Source organism: Vespa mandarinia, chromosome 8 (genome assembly GCF_050613455.1).
Source record: "Vespa mandarinia isolate Hongniang chromosome 8, ASM5061345v1, whole genome shotgun sequence".
NCBI classification, from domain to species: domain Eukaryota; kingdom Metazoa; phylum Arthropoda; class Insecta; order Hymenoptera; family Vespidae; genus Vespa; species Vespa mandarinia.
The window spans coordinates 8,258,887-8,271,758 of NC_140817.1; the positions used below are offsets into that span (position 1 = coordinate 8,258,887).

The 12,872-nt window shown below is 27.3% G+C and overlaps 4 protein-coding genes across 5 annotated transcripts; 2 read left to right on the forward strand and 2 right to left on the reverse strand.

The window, feature by feature from the left end:
• Positions 1 to 15: 15 nt before the first annotated feature.
• Positions 16 to 1,470, forward strand: RpII33 (RNA polymerase III subunit RpII33). Of its 2 annotated transcripts, none has more exons than XM_035878675.2 (5): positions 16 to 249; positions 343 to 487; positions 575 to 782; positions 851 to 1,057; positions 1,125 to 1,469. In XM_035878675.2, the coding sequence occupies exons 1-5, from the start codon at positions 164 to 166 to the stop codon at positions 1,307 to 1,309; spliced, it is 831 nt and encodes a 276-aa protein (XP_035734568.1). In that variant the 5' UTR covers positions 16 to 163; the 3' UTR covers positions 1,310 to 1,469. The 2 variants fall into 2 exon arrangements, with proteins under 2 accessions (XP_035734568.1, XP_085515197.1); XM_085659071.1 differs by having other exon boundaries at positions 104 to 249; positions 348 to 487; positions 1,125 to 1,470.
• Positions 1,471 to 1,665: 195 nt separating this feature from the next.
• SMC3 (structural maintenance of chromosomes 3) lies at positions 1,666 to 7,328 on the forward strand. The gene is made up of 19 exons (XM_035878369.2): positions 1,666 to 1,822; positions 2,117 to 2,192; positions 2,263 to 2,441; positions 2,522 to 2,680; positions 2,764 to 2,923; positions 3,003 to 3,288; positions 3,372 to 3,546; positions 3,623 to 3,736; positions 3,839 to 4,089; positions 4,158 to 4,301; positions 4,415 to 4,726; positions 4,824 to 5,135; positions 5,207 to 5,408; positions 5,478 to 5,768; positions 5,897 to 6,159; positions 6,232 to 6,397; positions 6,485 to 6,623; positions 6,714 to 6,951; positions 7,051 to 7,328. Exons 1-19 carry the CDS (start codon positions 1,808 to 1,810, stop codon positions 7,175 to 7,177), a joined length of 3,609 nt encoding a protein of 1,202 aa, XP_035734262.1. The 5' UTR covers positions 1,666 to 1,807; the 3' UTR covers positions 7,178 to 7,328.
• A 110-nt stretch (positions 7,329 to 7,438) lies between these two features.
• Positions 7,439 to 8,617, reverse strand: Spase25 (Signal peptidase complex subunit Spase25). Its single transcript, XM_035878689.2, has 3 exons — positions 8,435 to 8,617; positions 7,932 to 8,236; positions 7,439 to 7,874 (listed from the first exon to the last, which is right to left on the reverse strand). Exons 1-3 carry the CDS (start codon positions 8,453 to 8,455, stop codon positions 7,631 to 7,633), a joined length of 570 nt encoding a protein of 189 aa, XP_035734582.1. The 5' UTR covers positions 8,456 to 8,617; the 3' UTR covers positions 7,439 to 7,630.
• Positions 8,618 to 10,163: 1,546 nt separating this feature from the next.
• LOC118447104 (reticulocalbin-2) lies at positions 10,164 to 12,660 on the reverse strand. Its single transcript, XM_035878621.2, has 5 exons — positions 12,353 to 12,660; positions 11,853 to 12,094; positions 11,510 to 11,657; positions 10,990 to 11,445; positions 10,164 to 10,880 (listed from the first exon to the last, which is right to left on the reverse strand). The coding sequence occupies exons 2-5, from the start codon at positions 12,073 to 12,075 to the stop codon at positions 10,709 to 10,711; spliced, it is 999 nt and encodes a 332-aa protein (XP_035734514.1). The 5' UTR covers positions 12,076 to 12,094; positions 12,353 to 12,660; the 3' UTR covers positions 10,164 to 10,708.
• Between the last annotated feature and the right edge of the window lie 212 nt (positions 12,661 to 12,872).

Sequence of the window (12,872 nt, forward strand, 5' to 3'; positions counted from 1 at the left end):
AAATAATTTTGGATTAAAATTTGTTTGAGTTGCAGTATTTGGAAAAGTTATAAAGATTTACGAGATCAAAATAAGTTAGAAACTTATAATAATTATTGACAAGTTTAGAAAGTATTCTATATTTTACATAAGTGTATTAGTTTTGAAATATATTTTCTTTAAAATGCCATACGCAAATCAACCATCCGTGCATATATCAGACTTAACAGAAGAAAATGTGAAATTTCAAGTAGAAGATACAGAATTAAGGTATGTTAATGTTTATTTTTAGTGTTCTTATTATGAAGTTTTTATCTTGTTTTTTAAATATATTTTAATGATTATTTTTTCATTGAATTAAAGTGTAGCAAACAGTATGAGAAGAGTATTTATTGCCGAAACACCAACAATGGCTATTGATTGGATACAATTAGAAGCAAACTCAACAGTTTTAAGCGATGAATTTTTGGCACACAGAATAGGAATGATACCTTTAATAAGCGATGATGTGTGTATTCAATATATCTTGGTTTTGTTTGATTTAGAAGTAGCATACTACGCAGAATAAATAAAATCAATATTATTATTGGTTTAGGTAGTAGATAGAATACAATATACCAGAGATTGTCAATGTATGGATTTTTGTCCTGAATGTAGCGTTGAATTTACTCTTGATGTAAAGTGTACAGAAGATCAAACAAGGCATGTTACAACTGCTGATTTTAAATCAAGTGATCCTAGAGTACTACCTGTTACATCTAGACATAGAGAAGATGATGCTAGTGAATATGGCGAAACTGATGGTTAATATTTAATATTATTCATCTTGTAAATAACTTAGAGATAAAATAAAATATTTATTTTGTAACAGAAATTTTGATCGTAAAATTACGGAAGGGACAAGAATTAAAATTAAGAGCTTATGCAAAGAAAGGATTTGGAAAGGAGCATGCAAAATGGAATCCGACTGCAGGTGTCAGTTTTGAATATGATCCAGACAATTCTATGAGGCACACTTTATTTCCAAAACCAGATGAATGGCCAAAATCAGAATATAGTGAATTAGAAGAAGATCAATGTAAGTATTATATTTATTCAGTACTTTTTTGAATTTATATGTTCTTTATATCTTTTGTTTTTTTTAGATGAAGCACCTTTCAATTGGGAAGCAAAACCAAATAAATATTATTTTAATGTAGAAAGCAGTGGAGCATTAAAACCAGAAAATATTGTAATGATGGGTATTGCTGCCTTAAAAAATAAGTTATCGAATTTACAGACTCAATTGAGTCATGAAGTACAAAGTGATGCTTTAAGTATACACCATTAAATAATTTCATTAAATATTTACTACATTGATCAGTATCAGAGATTATTTTAAATACTATTAAAAAACAAATATGTACAGATATATGAAGTAATAATACTAAAAATCGACGTACAAACATAATTTGTTAAAACCATGTAAAAATTATTAATAAACATACTATATAAGAAGGCAAATAATGTACTGTTCTTGTGTTAATTAATAATTATTCCTGTACTTACGCCGCATAGTGAATTCAAATCAACAAAAGAATGTTATAGTGATTTTTTTTTTCAATATTGGTTAACTGTCAAGCAATACTTTCGTTTATGCTCCCGCTCAAATCTAGGAAATTTTAGACTTAGTATATTGAAGGTTATCTTACAAGTGACGATTAGGAGCGATTATTGACTCTGCTAACAAATGAGCGAATGTTTTTGTTTTATCCAGTGATTGAATTATATTTGATTATTTTCATTTTTGTATTAAACTAAAAATGTTTTTATAATTTTTAAATACATAATGTATATCAAACAGGTACAAGAAGAACATTTATCTTTATTATTGTTTAATAATATTTGTATATCATATTTTTTTTGGCTAGATGCTATCTTTCTTAATGAATTATTTTTTAATTCTATCTCGCTATAGATTATTATATCATACAAATATAAACGTTAAATAAATGAATGACAAAAATGTCCTTTTTTATATTGCCTTTATGATACCTTTATAGTTGCTTTAAATAAATACTTGTCTTGCTGAAAATATCAAGATTTATATGAAACATTATATTTTATTTCTATTTAATTAAATATTTTTTGGTCTTAGGTAATTATACAAGGATTTAAATCATATCGTGAACAAACAGTGGTCGAACCTTTTGATCCTAGACATAATGTAGTTGGTATGTATTTTTGATATTTATGAAAATAATTTATTCAAGATTATTTACTTTATATATAATTCTTTTTAAGTTGGAAGAAATGGATCTGGAAAGAGTAACTTTTTCTATGCAATTCAGTTTGTTTTAAGCGATGAATTTTCTCATCTCAGACCTGAACAAAGACAAGCTCTATTGCATGAAGGTACTGGACCTCGTGTAATTTCTGCTCATGTGGAAATTATATTTGATAACTCTGATGGAAGATTACCGGTATAAGTTATCAAATTATCTTGTATAATAGCTATTAAAATGTAAATTTTTTCACATACGATGACTTATTTTTACAACAGATTGATAAAGATGAAGTTTATTTAAGAAGAGTGATTGGATCAAAGAAGGATCAGTATTTTCTTAACAAAAAGATTGTTACAAGGAATGATGTAATGAATCTATTAGAGTCGGCAGGTTTTTCAAGATCAAATCCATATTACATTGTAAAGCAAGGAAAGGTTTGTCTCATTATTATATAAATTTGTATTACAAACTGTTTATTTAAAACATATCTTTAAAATTAATATGTATTTGTACATAGATAAATCAAATGGCGACAGCTCCAGACTCACAGAGATTAAAGCTATTAAGAGAAGTTGCTGGTACAAGAGTGTATGATGATAGAAGAGAAGAATCCAAATCTATATTGAAAGAAACAGAAGGGAAGCTTGAAAAAATAGAAGATTTTTTGCGTACCATAGGTAATATATTTGTATTTAAATGATAAAGTTATAAAATTTCATGTAAACTTATATGTATATTTACTTTGTTGCACTTTAGAGGAACGATTAAAGACTTTAGAAGAAGAAAAAGAGGAATTAAAGGAGTATCAGCGTTGGGATAAACAGCGGCGTTGTTTAGAATATACAATTCATGAACGTGAACTTAAGGAGAATAAAAGGAAACTTGAAGAACTCGAAGCATCTCGTGCAAATAGTGGTGCTGAACAAGCAAGATTAGGTGCTGAAGCAAAAACTGCACAAGAAATGGTACGAGCAGCAACTAAACGTCTCAAAGAAGCTAAAAAGGAAGTACAAACAGCAAAAGAAGAAAGAGATACTTTAAGGTAACTTCTGATGCAATCTATTTCCATATTTATGTATGTTTAAGAACATGTTTTTTTTATTAATTATCATTATGATTATATAGCGCTGAACAACAACAATTATTAAAAGAAAAAACAAAATTGACGTTAACTATTAACGATTTATTAGAAGAAGTTAAAGGTGATAATGATAGTAGAAAAAGGGCACAACAGGAATTAGAAAAACTGAAAGTAAACATAGCAGCTCGTGAAGCAGAATTAGAAGCAATTAAGCCAGAAGTATTTAAATAATTACTTATGATATAAATGTAATCACTTTTTTATGATTATTATATGATTATATTCATTTTTACAGTATGAAGAAATGAAACGTGTTGAAGAAGAATGTACAAGAGAATTACAACTTAAGGAACAAAAGAGAAAGGAACTTTATGCTAAACAAGGGCGTGGTAATCAATTTACTAGTAGGGTAATAAAAACTATCAATTGACAAAATTCCAGATATATAGATTTGTATGAATTAATTTATAAATAATTTATTGTACTATTTGTTATATATTATTTGTTATAGGATGAAAGAGATAAATGGATACAAAATGAGCTTAAACAATTGGCCAAACAAATAAAAGATAAAGAAGAACATCAGAAAAAGATTAGTGAGGATTTAAAAAAAGATGCAGAAAAGCAAATTGCTTTAGAAAAGAAAATAGAAGAACATACACGTGAAATGGACAGACAACGTGCATCAATAGATGATCATAATAAACAATATTATGAATTAACAAAAGCCAAAGATCAATGTCAAGCAACAAGAAAAGAACAGTTTGTGCATTCTACCATTAGTTTTATCTAGTAATATGAACGAATAATATGAATCTGTAACGTTACAGGTATCGTCAAGAAAGTGTATTGCAACTGAATTTGTCAGGATTGAAAGAAGATTTAGCAAAAGCAGATCAAAGTTTACGTTCTATGGCTGGAAAACCTATTCTTAATGGTAGAGATAGTGTACGAAAAGTACTTGACACGTTCCGGTAAGTTATTACTTTGTTATATTTTTTTTTTTTTCTATTATATTAATTATCTATGTTTGATAATCTGAAAATATAAAAAGTATATTAATTTTAACAATATGTATATCTTACAGTGGACGTAACGATATGGCCCATGAGGTAAGTAGTTACTATGGGCCAGTGATAGAAAACTTTAATTGCGACAAAAGTGTTTATATGGCTGTAGAGGTAACAGCTGGAAATCGATTGTTTCATCACATCGTGGAAACAGATAAGTTTGGCACTAAAATTCTAAAAGAAATGAATAATCAGCGTCTTCCAGGAGAAGTTACGTTTATGCCTTTAAACCGTCTTCATACTAAGAATATAGATTATCCTAATACTTCGGATGCTATACCAATGATATCTCGTTTAAATTATGATCCTAAATATGATAAGGCATTGAGGTAATGGCACAGAAATTTTTTATAATTTTTCTGTAAAATTCAACAAATATTTTATATAACTTAATCTTAATTTTTCTTTTTTTTTTTATTAATGCAGGTACATTTTTGGAAAAACATTAATTTGTCGTAATTTAGAAGCAGCAACAAATCTCGCTCGAACATCTGGCTTGGATTGCGTAACACTCGAAGGTGATCAAGTATCATCAAAAGGCTCTTTAACTGGTGGATATTTTAATACTTTAAGATCACGACTTGAAATACAAAAAACTCGATCAGAATTAATGGCACAGATCTCTACTCTTGAAAGTCAATTATCAACTCTTAAAGAAGAAATAAGAAAGGCTGATCAAAATATTAGTTCTTACGTTAGCGAAATGCAACGTACAGAGACGAAAAATAGTAAAGCCAAGTTAGTTATTAAATGATTTTAATCAATCCAAAGTTCATTCGTGTTATTAAAAAAATGAATTATTATTTTAGAGACATATATGATAAAATGAAGGCAGAAATACGTATAATGAAAGAGGAATTGAGTGCCATCGAGAGATATAGAACACCTAAAGAGAAAAGTCTTGCACAATGTACTTCAAATTTGGAAGCAATGAGAGCAACTAAAGAGGGTTTAGAGAGTGAATTACATCAAGAATTAATGGCACAATTATCCGTGGCCGATCAACATCAGGTATAGATTATTAATATAAAATAAATATTAAACAATCGTCTTGTTTATATTTCGATTTCATTTATATAGGTCGATACCTTAAATGATGATATAAGACGATTAACGAAAGAAAATAAAGAAGCATTTGCAAAAAGAATGAGATTAGAAGCAGAGAAAAATAAATTAGAAAATCTTCTAACAAATAATTTAGTTAGAAGAAAGGATGAATTAGTTCAAGCATTGCAAGAAATATCCGTAGAAGATCGACAACGTCAGCTTGACTCATCGAAAGCTCAACTAGCAGATATTGAGAAAAGGCTAGTAAAAGTTAATGCAGATTTTAAAGCTCAAAATGAAAAAGTAACTAATGCCATGAAAAAGGTAAATATGTATTTAAATACAAATACTATTTCCAATAGAATAATCTAAAAATGACAATTTTCATTATTTATTTATCTTTTTATTTAATTCAAGTATAAAATGTAGATAACAATATGATATATTTTTAGCAAAAAGCAGAATCTGCTGAAGTTGAAAAGTGGAAAGTAAAAGAAAAAGAGGCACAAGAAAAAATAGAAGCTGATGCTAAAGATTTAGAAAAATTGGCAAGTAAATTAAATATTTTACAACAGAAAATAGTGGAGTGTACACAAAAGATTACAGAATTAGGTGCATTACCTAGTCATGAGGCATATACTAAATTTAGTGTTATGTCCACAAAACAATTATTCAGAGAAATGGAGAAAGCAAATAATCATTTAAAGAAATATAGGTATGGCTTTATATCGTAGGATTTAAAAGCAATTAAGATATTTAACTTATGATTTATGAGAGTTTTTTGCAGTCATGTCAACAAAAAGGCCTTAGATCAATTCATGTCATTTAGCGATCAAAAAGAAAAATTAGTGAAACGAAAGGAAGAACTAGATCGCGGCGATGAAAAAATTAAAGAGTTGATGTCAGTTCTGGAACAACGCAAATGCGAAGCTATTCAATTTACTTTTAAACAAGTATAGTATATAACAGTTTTCCTAAGAATAAAAAATTTCTTATAATGTAATTAAATTATATACATGTAAGTATTCTGTCTTGTTTAGGTAAGTAAATATTTCAGTGAAGTATTTAAAAAACTTGTACCATCAGGTCATGCTCAGTTAGTTATGAAAACTGCAGATGGTGATGAAGGAGATGACGGTACAACAGAAGCTGCAGATTCTGATCGTTTTATTGGTGTTGGTAAGATGACATTAACAATTTATTCTTAGAATAAATCCAAAATGAATAAGACCTATGAAAATTATTATTACTATTATTATTATCTTATAGGAATACGAGTCTCTTTCACTGGTCATAGAGCTGAGATGCGAGAAATGAATCAATTATCTGGTGGTCAGAAATCGCTAGTAGCATTAGCTTTAATTTTTGCAATTCAAAAGTGTGATCCTGCACCATTTTATTTATTTGATGAAATAGATCAAGCTTTAGATGCACAACATAGAAAAGCAGTTGCTGATATGATTCATGAACTTAGTTCGGATGCACAATTTATTACAACAACTTTCAGGTAGCATCATGTATATATATATATATATATAATATAAAATTAAAAAGATTTGTATATCTAGTATAAAAAAAATTTTGTATATATGTAATCATATTACAGGCCAGAATTATTGCAACATGCGAATAAATTTTATGGAGTAAAATTTAGAAATAAAGTATCGCACGTTGAATGTGTATCACGAGAAGAAGCAGCAGACTTTGTTGAAGATGATACAACGCACGGTTAAGATAACATGATTTTATTTTATTTATATGTAAGCATGTAATTGCAAGCATACTCTGAATAATTCAAAAAGAATTGTCATTTCTATAAAATTTTTTCGAACTAAAGTATGAAACTTTAACCATAAATCGAAACTATCAATAATAATTCTTGATATACTGTTTCATTGTATAAATTTAAATATTTTCGACATGTTTACAGAAAATATAATATCATATTGAACAAATATAATGTAATATAATTTCTAGAAATTGTTGTATTAAGAATCATAACGTTTGCAAAAATGTCTTAAAGAATTATCTGTTGTGTTTATATTTTACTTTTTATAAACACAAAGTTTTAACAAATATTTTTATTTTTTTCTAATGTATCGCACATATATAAATGAAATTAATGATATAAATTGTTTGAAGTGTATGTTTAAAATAAAAATCATATACTTTTATATAATCATAATCTACTTTTCTTTGCGCTGACGTGTTATACTGTCATGCATGTCTGTTACAACAGCTTCTATTAATTCTGGTATTACTACACCATTCACATCAATGAAATTTGCAACGGATTTTGTTACTGTAGTTTCATTAGTAATCCCTGAGGAAGGACTTCTAACAGACAATACGAGACTATATTTATCGTCATACTTTTTCATATATGAACTTGCTTCCCATATGAGATCAGGATTGAAACCCGCAGGATCCCTGTAACGTAAAATAATTAAATAAATTGTACAGAGATCTTAATATTTTGAAATTTACCTTTGAATAGCAACAACAAATATTCCTTTTTCTTTATAAGTCGTATAAAGAGTTAAAAGTCCCATCAAAACAAAATATAATGATACGCAAACTATCAAAACAGGTTTAGATGCTGGGAATGGATATAAGTAGTCAAAAAGCAATGCGATTATAGCTATTATCACTGCGATTCCACAGAGTGCCAGTCTTCCATCAAGAAGAGCAAAATTTTCTATGTAATTATATTTTTTTGTAAGAACATCCTTTACTGCATCATCTAATGCATTCTTTACAGCAGATCCATCCCATTTATTGATTTTGATTCCCTAAAATGTATTCGTCCAATGAAAATCTGAGATATATAATTGTTAAGTATTATATACGTAATAATATATGTCTTGAATTCATTAACTAAATCTAAGAAGTCTCGTTAAGCATACGGAATTAGAAGAAAAAATATTTCTTGTGATATTACCTACAATTCTTATTAAAATACAGTACTTTAACATTTAAAGATAACTTACAGTATTTTCAACACCACCCATTTTAATTAATAATAAAAGAACGTTTGCATTTAAGAATATCTTGCAAAATGATCGAACCGTCCTATGTTTGCAAAGCGGTAATGGTTATAGGTTAAGAAATATGGTTACAGTAGATTATAGATAGCGCTTCGATGTGTACACGTCAATTTTTGAAATAGATGCTACTATCTTTCGCTTGTAGTATATGTAACTTCAGCGACAGGAATGGATAAAATATGAACTACAAAATGCGAATTAAAAAAACTAAAAAGAAATTTATCTTTTTACGAAGCATTTTTTAACTTTTCAGTAGTATAATTGTTATAAACTTGAATTATGAATCCAAGTGATTCAAGTGTATCCTTAAGATTTTTACAATCCTTATTTGTTGTACTTTATTCTAGGTGATCTATAGAAAAAAATTCGTGATTAAATATAACTGCTATATCACGTTTTGGATGATCCATTTTATTGCATAATATGTAACATATCTTTTAACTTGAATATTGTTCTTTTTGCAAGGGTAGGCATGATATTTTTCACATTTAATGAAACAATTATTTGATTTTATCATAAAAGTAAAAGACTTCATTTCATGTTTTAACATGAAATCTATACTTACATATAAAATAAATTTACTTTTTATTTCTTAAATTGGACATTTTATAAAAAGTATATATTTTAAATGTATATTTTAAGACAATTATATGGTTTGGATTATTATAAATTATTATTATTTAATTATTAATATTGGTAGAATATCCTTTCTTTTTTTTTGTTACTAAAAATCACCATCATCACTTTTATCGCAGATTTCAGAGGGCGCCCTATACGAAATGTATTTTTTACAAAAAATATTGAAAATAGCGTTTACTCCTGCAGTGAATCCAGGTGTAATTCTTAATTAATTTTGATGAATAAGGTATCATTTTAAAGATGAAGGTATAAATGAGGAGATAGCTTTTTCGAATTTTTGAAAAATTTTTATTTTCATTTATAAATTACTCTCAAAAGAACAGTATTTTTTGATACGATCTTTTTCATAGAAAATAAAACTTATTCAGAAATTCTAAAAAGTCATTTCCTCGTTTAAACAAGGATATAAACGATTATACAAACAGAAGTGACGAAAAGTCTTAAAGGTTAACATGCATTACACGATTTGAGCAAAAAGGGATGATATTCGCATATGATTGGTACTTTCCTTCTATTCGTCTCGTGAAGGACATATTGTAAGTAATAGAATGTTGGTTATAATACAAATGGAAATAACTGATGTATTTAATAATTATATAAATAATTTGATATTGGTACATGGATAAGAATATAATTAAAATTTTTATATTATCTTCATGAATATTTTTATTTTTAATTTATTTTTTTCTTTGTATTTTATATTTATTGCGTAAATAATGGAATCTTGATATTGAATATCGTATTATTCAGTTATTAAATTTCGAATATGGTATATTGTTCAGTTCAATTATAGATAGATTAAATTAAAAATAAAGTTTTAGATTTTCGTTATCAAACATTTATATAGAAATTAGGTTATCGTATTTTTGTTTGTTCAATTTTGTAAATTTTTTGAATTATACCTATTCTTTATCAACAATTTTACGCGGGAAATGTTTAAAAATGTACAAAATTAGTTTCTTATTTTTTGATTTATATTTCTGTATAAATCAATTTAATATTTTAGAGCGTTAGGTGACAAGAGAAGTACAGTACATTACCAGTATAGAATTTACATAGCGATAATATTCATACATTATACCATAACTCAAGTAAGGTATAAATTTTGTATATAATTTGTAAATATGTAATTGAAATTTATAATGATTGTATTTGGAAAATATAGGAACATAAATATTGAATGATTTCGATATAAACATATGCTTATATATATGATATACAGTAAATAATTATATTAATAATAATGTGTGATATTTATATGGTAACTTTTACTAAGACGATAACTACAATGAAAAAAATGACTTCTTATCCAGTATTATGGCACTAAAGTTGTAGATAGTGGAAGACGGTGATTTACGCAGCACTATTTTTTTTGAAAGCATACAAATATTAAAAAAGTATTTGTGCAGATATTTAAAAATTTAAGTTTCATATTTTCCACTAATCTATTATGCATTTCGAATATAGTATAAATGGCGATACCAACAAAGTTTGAAACACTTGTATTAAATATTATAAGTTTGTAATTTCTATTAGGAAAAAATAAAAATATTCTAAATGTCATTTAAAATAAATTTTTCAGAGTTCATCAGTAAAGCGTTCAATGTCTTGTAACTGGTCTCCATAATCAGTTGCTTCACTACCTACAAATGTATCATGATGATCCAAAATTTCTTCGAATGACAATCTATTATCATGATCATCATCAGATGCTGCAAATAAGTGATCAACTTCGTCGTTTGCTATTTCTCTGAAATATATTGATAGTTTTTAAATTTTACCACCAATATCATTTTTCATTACATTTCCACCAATATCAACTTCTCATTATATGTTTATTAAAATATATATTTACTTACTCGTTACTTGGTACACGCCATGATAAAATCTCATCAGATTCAAGTTTACCATTTCCATTTTTGTCATATTCATGATCAAATTTGTCTTTTTTAATCAACAACCACTCTTTATCCTCAGATTTAGCTCTTTCTCCAATATATTCTTGAAAACTGATACAACCATCTTTATCAATATCTTTTTCGTCAAGAACTTGTTTTAATAATAGTGGAAACATTCTAGGTACTTCTTCTGGATGAGTATATGCCTTAAATTCTTCTGAATCTAAATAACCATCTTTATTTAAATCTGCTGCATCGAATGTTTCTTTATCATAATGTATGAGTTGATCATCAAGAGCAAGGTCTTGTGGATCTGATCCATAAATATCTTGCAAAATTTCATCCCAACTGACTTTACCATCTTCATCACTATCTGCATCTTCCAAGCGGTCTTGTGATTCTTCGGTAGAGAGCATACTGTCAAGAAGATTATATGTAATTTAAAAATACATACATCAATGTTATCACATCAAGCTCATACCTGAATGAACGTAAAATCCAAGCTTTCAATTCGTTTCTTTCAATGAAATTATCGTTATTTAAATCCATTTTGGTTAACAATATGCCTAATCGACGCCTTGATTCTTCTACTGGAAGTTTATCAAATTCTTCTGCATCTTTAACGCTTCCTATCAGAACAAAATTAAATGATTGAATTTAAATAAAATATAAATATATGTATTGTATATATATATTTATTACTTTGTATATATATATACATATATAAAGTATATATGTATATATATATATATATATATATATATATATATATATATATATATAGTAATATTGAGAAATAGAAAATAGTAAATTTAAAATAATACCAAGAATTGCCTCATGATCAAACTCCTGATGATGTTCATCACCTACGTAGTGGTCCATACCCCGTGGACTGAACGCACCGTCTTGTGTTCTTTCATTGCCTTCACCTCTATTGTGTTGATGAGTATGAATATGTGCAGACGCCGCATTACTATTCGAGATAGATTCAGATATACTGAAGATTGTAAGAAATAGAATACATCCACGCATGTTTTGTATGTGCATTGTGTCTTTTGTTCGATAACTGAAAAATGAGTATTGAAGGTACAAAGAATTTATAACCTCACTTTAGTGAGTATTTGACAGTTGTAATGTTTTAAAGCTGTCTGCCATGATGCATTGTATCGATAACTGTACATCGATATAAAACTCTTATCGAGACCGTTGTTTGTTGTTCGAAATCGAAATTTGTCCATTAGATCTTTTTTCAATTTACTTGCTAATTTCGTTTTATTAATATTACTTTAATTATTCAATTAACGTAAATATTTTAATAACATACCTTTTTAATAGAGAAGTAATTCGTTAATTTTAACACGTATTAAAAGTTCCTTTTACTCTTGTTTAAATATATTTTTTTAATATTAAATATATGTCCTATTACTCTCTTTTAAAATAATGTTTTTGTAATGTTATATTAAATCATATCAAAAAATCGAAGATATCGTTGAAGAAATTTCGTAACATCGAGAAAATCATATTACTTTGCTCCGTATGCCATAATATGCAAGTTATTCAAAGGAACGTATGAAGAAAGAAAGTTTCTTAAGCCTCGTCACGAATGAACACTCACGTTTCTACACGTACAAGAGGCATATTCGAAAATAGGCACGTAGTATTTTACGTCGAATCTATTTTCACCTTCGTTGCTTCTTCGCAGCTAGAATGGGGGGAAGGTAAGATCTATTTGAAACATTTCTGCTAAAAAATTCTGTTGGAAAGATTCAATATTATCTTATATAAACTTTTTCTATTTATATGGTGGAGTCAAACAAAGATTATCTATGATGTAGTTTATTATA